This window comes from Podarcis vaucheri (genome assembly GCF_965113315.1).
Source record: "Podarcis vaucheri genome assembly, chromosome: 13".
Lineage (NCBI taxonomy): Eukaryota > Metazoa > Chordata > Lepidosauria > Squamata > Lacertidae > Podarcis > Podarcis vaucheri.
Window position 1 is genome coordinate 28000952 of NC_138751.1, and position 7369 is coordinate 28008320.

The window sequence follows — 7369 nt, forward strand, 5'->3', positions numbered from 1 at the left end:
AAGTTAAATATGGAATGCCTTATTTTTATTATTGTCAGGGGGGTACTGCCCTTAAGAAGATGCTAGTGGGATTCTCTTCTTCTGATGTCATGCCAGTCTTGGGTGCACAATGCCCCTCTGGCCTAATGATGTTTTAGGCTGGATTATTTATTACTTATGTTATTTATTAAATGTATGCACTGCCAGTTAGACCAGAGGCCCGTCTAACTAGTGCAGCATCCTGCTCCCCAGAGGCACGCGCATCCGGAGGGCCAGGAAGCTCGCCCGTCGTTGTCCAGGCACAGGTATTTGGTACTCAGTGACATGTCCCCTCCGTCAACCTGGAAGGTCCCGCTGGAATCGGCCCTCCCTTCCCACTGCATCCCGCTCAGCCCTTGGAAAGCCGCCTCGGCTTCGCCCAGCGCCCCGGTCCGCGCTGCGCGTCCGCTTCGGTCCTAGGCCCCCCGCCGCGGCGCTTGGCAAGGGGGGCTCCGCGCCGGCCTCTTGTTTGGGGCGGCTGCTCCGCGTTGCAAAACAAGCGATGCCGCTAGAGGGCTCTGGCCATTGTCAAAAAAAGGAGAGGCAGAGAAAGAGGCGACTGTTCTCATTTTCTCTCTCGCTGCTGCTCCCGCTGACGATTTTGGGGGCTGAACTTCCCAGGTCAGCGCCGGAGAGCCTTGTTGTTGCTGCTTCTCCTCCCCCTCCTGCTTGCGTAGCAGCGGCAGCAGCAACCCCAGACCCGGCGCCACCCCGACGGGGCTGCGGGAGCCTCCAGTTTTCAGAAATCTCCTCGTTCTCCAGCCGCATCCTCGAGGGAGAGAGAGACCTTTATCAGCCTCGGTTGCGTTTCTCTCCCCCGCCCCCCACTTCTTTCTTTTCTCTCTCCTCCCCTCCCACCCTTTTCAATATTATCATTTAAAGGAGAGATCGCGAACTCTGCAGCTTCTCAGGGACCCGATCCTGGAGCCAGAGACTTCCAGGTAACTCCCGCCGACTGGGGCTTGGGCAGCCAGCCAAAAGTCCAGCAACGTAGCCAGGCAACTTCCTCATTAAAAAAGGGGGGGCGGGGAGGGGAGGGGGAGCCTATCACAAACAGCGGGGAGCCAACGCACCGCTGTTCCATCAGCGCCTCTGCTCTCCGAACGAACCGCCCCCCCCCGCAAACAAGGTGGGGGGGCACACACCCGGATCTCCCCTACGTGTATATAAACAAGAAGAGAGCTTTCAAGACGTGAGAATGACGTAGACCTTGGGCTGGGTTGGAAGAGGAAGTAGGAAAGCTTGGCTCCTCGTCGTCCTCCTCCTCCACCCGCCGCCGTCGCCTTCCTGGCAGGACTCGTGTGCCTCTTAAGAACTGTGCCCGCCGTGCAGAAATCGGCCCAGGAAAGTCTTCTTCACCTGTTGAATTTCTGCACGTCGCCCAAAGTTGTTAAAAGTGCACCAGCCTTGCCAGGGAGACGGGAGGCGCAGCAGGATTGATATTGCAGGGGGGAGAGAGAGGAGGGCCGCAGGAATCCTGTAGCTTTGAGATCAGGGGGGCTAATGCTGTCCAGCAAAGGCCACGTTACAGGCCCAAAGCCGCAGGGTTGGTGATGGATTCTGAGCAGGGGAAACTTATTTTTTCAGAGGCCACAGCCTTCTGCAGAAGTGACTGATGTATTTTGCTGAGATTCAGTGGGCCCTTCTGGACCCATGCCAGAGACCTGTCTACAGGGACATTGTGCAGGACAATTATGGGACTCTACTCTCACTAGGTAAGGACTTTTCTTTTTATTTCTTTCTTTTTTTACTTCTTTTTTATATTTAAAAAAAATTCATATAAAATCAGCTTTAAGTAGTAAAGATGGCTATTGCAAACCTGAGATCCCAGAGGTCCCAAAACGTATGGCACCATTGACATTGACTTCTGCTGGTTTAAGAATATGCAGCCTTTTGAATTACAGGGAACTCTTGATCAGGCCAGGAGAGTTTCTTTGAAATCTAGAAGGCTGCGTGTTGCTAAGCCAGCAAAACTCTCTCCAATGAAAATATGTCAGGACACTTCTTTAGTAAGCTCACAGAAAAGCCTCAGAAGATTAGAATTACTCCATCTTGTGGTAGATGGAGAGAAGATAGAAAGTTATGAGAAAATTTCCTGTCCCTGTATAGTCAGCAGTCCTACATCACAGAAATATTTGGAGCGTTTGATAGTTGTGGAGGCCAAACCCAATAACTCTGGTGGAATTCCCATAGAATTCTGCTGGTTAGCTATGGAATGTCAGGAATTAGAAGCTAATTAGTGCTAATTAGAAGCACTACCTCTTGGGTCTGGGTTGGTCTAGTTCACCTATTGTATGGAACGATGCTTTTAAGCCGCGGCACCAGCAAATGGGTTTTATTTAGTTATTTTGACTCCTGACCCGCCCCTTGCCCCCCATCCATCCATCAAAATATCTCAGGTTGGTAACACCACTTAAAACAGCAAATGATCAAACCAACAAGGTAAGGTAACCATTCAGATATAAAACGTTGAAACAAAGCAAAAAGGGGGTGGAAATATTCCCATGCTTGCTTCACTCTCTTTCCTTTGATAGATGGAGGAACCATGAACCCAAATCCCCAGCCTGGAGGTGCAGAGGCTGTGCCGACACAGAAGCAGGTTCCAGGACGCCCTGAAGGCTCCCTTTACCCAGGCCAGAACCAGGCTGGGCAGCAAAGCGAAGATCCGGGGAAAGGATGGGCCAAGCCGCCTCTTCCTCCTCCATTGCCAAAAGGCAACCCCAGTCTCCCGCCCCGGGTCTATATGGGGCCTGGCCCAAGCCTGTGTGTCCAGTGTGGGGAGAGCCTTGCCCAAACTCGGCACAGCGTCGCCCAGCCCCAGAGAGCCCCCCATCCTGCCGATAAGTTCTACCCATGCTCCGATTGCGGGAAAAGCTTCGGCGTGAGCTCCCACCTCACCATCCACCGGAGGATCCACACGGGTGAGAAGCCTTACGAGTGCAATGAATGCGGGAAGAGGTTCAGCCAGAGCTCCACCCTCGTTCTCCACCGCCGCATCCACACCGGAGAGAAGCCTTACAAATGCGTGGATTGCGGGAAGTGCTTCTCAGTGAGCTCTCACCTGACCAAGCACCAGAGGGTCCACACGGGGGAAAAGCCGTACGAATGCCAAGCGTGCGGGAAAAGGTTCAGCCAGAGCTCCACCCTCATCCTTCACCAGCGGATCCACACCGGGGAGAGGCCTTACAAATGCGACGAGTGCGGGAAGACCTTCAGCGTCAGCTCCCACCTCACCATCCACCAGAGAATCCACACAGGGGAGAAGCCCTACCACTGCACGGAATGTGGGAAGAGTTTCCGGCAAAGGTCTGGCCTCAGCACACACCAGAAAACCCACATGGTCCTTGTGAGACCTTACAAGTGCCCGCCTTGAAGAGGGAACCAAGCTTTGGGTCGCAAACTACCAGCTTTTCTTGCCCGACGCTTTGCTCAGTGAAGAGACTGTGGCTGCAGACAGATAGAAGGAGGGGAGAGTTGGCTGGCACCCCGCATTTTATGAGCTTCGTTGGAGACTTGTGGGGGGCTGGGGGGCACTGTTAATGCGAAAGGTACTTCAGGGGTGCCACCCTCCCACCACAGTTGACTTAGGGCCATTCATGAGATCCCAACATGTTCCTTCCAAAAAGCACTTCCGCTTTGGGTGATATTTCTTTCAAACCACAACACAGTGTTACGTACGGGGAACGTGGCTTTCTTTCCCAAGCTAGCAGTTTGGAGGGCTGTCTGAAATGCAATTTGTGGAAACTGTCACAGACACTAACCGGATATTTCCCGTGACATCGCCAATGCCAACTTAGATCGGTCCCCCCCCCCCCCCCGAGCGGTCCTCAAGTGTGAAAATGTTCCAGTAACAATTTAAAAGGAAAGGAGGAGGTTAAGGGAGTTGGGTAGACTTCTCTTCTCCACAGCAATGCTCTGCCATTTTTGTAAACGTTTTCTTTTGCTTAGTTGCTCCTTTCTAGCTTGTTGTTTTCAATGGGTTATATACAGTGATTGGTGGTGGTTTTATATGTTGTACAATTGTGAGCTTTCTTGGGGGGCTTTGGCTGAGGAGCGGCATAGAGCATAATCAGTCACAAATGGGATGCTGATGAAAGGTGTGTCTTCCCTGTGGTCCAGAGCTAGAACCAGAGCACACATTTCCTGTGTGTGTTTGTGTGTTTTAAAAAGACAGAAATGAGAATAAGAACAAAATATCCCAGCACAGCAAGGCTGCCTGGTTGCAACGTAGAGATCCAGGCTGTGTACACATAATACGTTTGAAGCACAGGGCTTCCGCCAAAGAATCCTGGAAACTGTACTTTAGCCCTCACAGAACTACAATTCCCAGCACCCCTTAAACTACAGTTCCCACAATTTTGGGGGGATAAGTCAGGTGCTTTAAATATACATTGTGTTCAGAGCCCTGCTCTGTCCTTTTAAAAGTCCTAAAGCTAGTGGCAGGATTTGGGGGTAGAAGTCCTCAGCCTTACTCAGTAGATGGGGCAGAAGAGCTGGCTTGCTAGAAGATGTATAGGTGGCTGCCAGCTTGGTGGTTTAAAAGGGGATTAAACAAATTAATGGAGGAGAGGGCAATCAGTGGTTTCTTGACCATGATGGCTGTGTGCTACCTCCAGGATTGCAGTCTGCCTCTGCATACCAGCTGTTGGGCATCTCAAGTGAGGAGAGTGCTGTTGTGCTCATTTCTTGCTTATGGGCTTCCTATGTGAAAACACAGTGGGGGATTAAGGCCTTTGGTCTGACCCAGCATGGCACTTCTGATGTTCCTCCCACAGTTTTGACTCAGTGAAGTTATACACCAGGGGCAGCCCATGTGGTGGCCTCCAGATGTTGGACAGCAACTCCCATCATCCCTGGCCATTGACTGTACTGGCTGAGGCTGATGGGAGTTGGAGTCCAGAAACATCTGAAGAACATCTGGTTACCCTTATACTATCTAAAGAGAGGAGTTCCCAAGAGACCATTAAGCCCAAAGGCTAAAATGACCGGACTGCACCACTGCCGGAACCATCACCTCCCATCCCATCACTCCTTTGGTCCCTTTGCCAGAGTTTCTTTCAACTTCTGCAGCCAATGCAGCAACTGCAATGCTGTTTTTACTCCAGCAGAAAGTGGGAGAGAACAGTGACAGAGGGGGCCCTCAGCAGATACACAGAATGGAATCGCACATGTAGCTCTGTCAGGAAAGAAAGATGGCTGTCAAAGGCTGGCTGCAACTGAACCTTGTCTCCACGGAGCCTCACAGCTGTGTGGGATGTGCTGTTCCTCCTTGGCATACTATATAAAGTAGGTGCAGGGAACGTTCAGCCCTCCGTACTACAATTCCCATCATCCCTGGCTATTGGTCATTGTTGCTAGGGCTGATGGGAGATGCAGTTCAGCAACATCTAGGGTCAAAGGTTGGGGGAGCAGCCACAGGAGCAGCATCAATTTGGAAGGAACAGAGATAGATAGAAAAGGAAGTACAGTGGTACCTCAGGTTACATACGCTTCAGGTTACAGACTCCGCTAACCCAGAAATAGTACTTCGGGTTAAGAACTTTGCTTCAGGGTGAGAACAGAAATCGTGCAGCGGCGGCGTAGCAGCAGTGGGAGGCCCCATTAGCTAAAGTGGTGCTTCAGGTTAAGAACAGTTTCAGGTTAAGAATGGACCTCCGGAACGAATTAAGTACTTAACCCGAGGTACCACTGTATCACTTCCATGTGGGAGGTTCAGCAGGAACAGCGAGGAAACTCTGGATCACAATTTGGTGGTGAGCCAGGAAAGTAGGCTATTTGGAGTATGAAGTATTGAAGGAGGAGGGAAGAGAGAAGGAAATTTGCCCAGTAACCCCAGGGGATCTCAGTGATTCACCAAGGACGTCCTGAAGGAAATAGGAAGTTTGAGGGCTCTGAGATCACTTGCAAGTTGCTGCTCTCATATGGGGGAGATTTCAGAACAGGAAAGATGCTACAGGAGACTAAGAGAGCGGACCCGGTGGATATTTACAAGATTATGCATGGTGTAAATAAAGTGGGCAGATAGGTTTTTATTTCTCTTTTGGCAGCATTAGGGCCTGAGGTCATCCGGTGAAACTGATTGGTAGAAGATGCAAAGCAGAAGAAACACAGGACTTAAATAATAACTTTCACATTTAACGTACAGAATTCATTGTTGCATGACGCCAGTTGCCACGGGCTCTCAAGGGGGATTGGACAAATACATGGAGGAACAGCCTATCAGGGGATGCCTTGAACATCCATGTTCCAAAGCAGCATGCGTGCTTCATGAGTCCCAGCCTTTGGGAGATGACAGCGGGGAGATGCTCTTGCCTTTGAGCCCTGCATGTGGCCTTTCCTGAAGCATCTGGCCAGCGCTGCTTGAAAGAGGACTCCTGACTAGATCGGTCTTTGGTTTGATACAACACTCCTTAGCTTTTAAAGGGACGCTGTTGGAGGTATTATGCCTCTGAACACCACTTGCAGAAAATCTCAAGGCTGTTGCACTCGGTTTCTCATAGGTATCTGGCTGGGCACTGAGATCAGGATGCTGGACTATGATGGGACTTTGGGTGGATCTAGCAGAGCTCCTCTTCAGTTTGCACACGATCTCTGGCCTAGATCTGGAAAGCCCAGATCATCTCCCTTCATTCTTTGGGGGTCAGCATGTTGGTGCCTCTGTCCCTGGATTGGGGCAAGCAGAGCGACAGCACTAAGGAGAACACCCGTTTTTGTTTCATTTCTAATTGTCTGGATGTTGTTAGATAGTCAAAACACTTCAATTAACAGGAATTTTAGCCGTTTTTAGGTGCTCTTCCTTTCCATCTGTAGCTTTCCCTTATTATCAACAGTCGTTTATATTTCTTCACGCACAAATCTCTCACTAACATCTCACCCTGTAATCTCCATGGCTTCATTCAAGGCATATTAAAAGTTCAGAGAATTTTGCAGGGGTGTTTTGTGTGGTTATTTTTAACCCATCAGCTGCTGAAGGTCTTGGTTTACTTAACACAGGGTACAGCCACACTTCCTCTGCCCCCAGGGAAAACCCACAGTTTAGCTCTGAATTGGAACAAGCAGCAGTTGGGTTTTCTGCATATTGCCATTGGTTCCGATTTAGCGCTAAACCATGGGTTTTCCAGGAGAACATAGTGGGGCGAGGACAAAAGCACTTGGACTCATGCCTAGAAAGCATGGGGCAAGCAGAAAACCACTCAGACCCAGGCTTTATAGGAAATGTGGACAAGCCCACTGACTGTAATAAACATGTTCAAGATAAAAGGAGGGCAAAGGAAAAGGGGCTAGGGCTTTGTATAGTTATTCTTCATACTCCATCTTTCCACAGGGAATATCTTGTAATTCACGCCACTCA

General features: G+C 50.3%; 1 protein-coding gene across 2 annotated transcripts; it reads left to right on the plus strand.

The window, feature by feature from the left end:
* The first annotated feature begins 489 nt into the window (after window positions 1–489).
* Window positions 490–6945, plus strand: LOC309517265 (uncharacterized protein). Of its 2 annotated transcripts, none has more exons than XM_082196407.1 (3): window positions 490–959; window positions 1606–1733; window positions 2553–6945. In XM_082196407.1, the coding sequence occupies exons 2-3, from the start codon at window positions 1634–1636 to the stop codon at window positions 3389–3391; spliced, it is 939 nt and encodes a 312-aa protein (XP_082052533.1). In that variant the 5' UTR covers window positions 490–959; window positions 1606–1633; the 3' UTR covers window positions 3392–6945. The 2 variants fall into 2 exon arrangements, with proteins under 2 accessions (XP_082052533.1, XP_082052534.1); XM_082196408.1 differs by lacking the exon at window positions 490–959 and adding an exon at window positions 1075–1210.
* The last annotated feature ends 424 nt before the right edge of the window (window positions 6946–7369 follow it).

Bases quoted from the DNA above. Each gene is read 5' to 3' on its own strand.
- LOC309517265 (XM_082196407.1), top strand. From the start codon at position 1,634: ATGTATTTTGCTGAGATTCAGTGGGCCCTTCTGGACCCATGCCAGAGA. The intron at 1,734-2,552 runs GTAAGGACTTTT...TTCCTTTGATAG, and splicing joins TGGGACTCTACTCTCACTAG to ATGGAGGAACCATGAACCCA.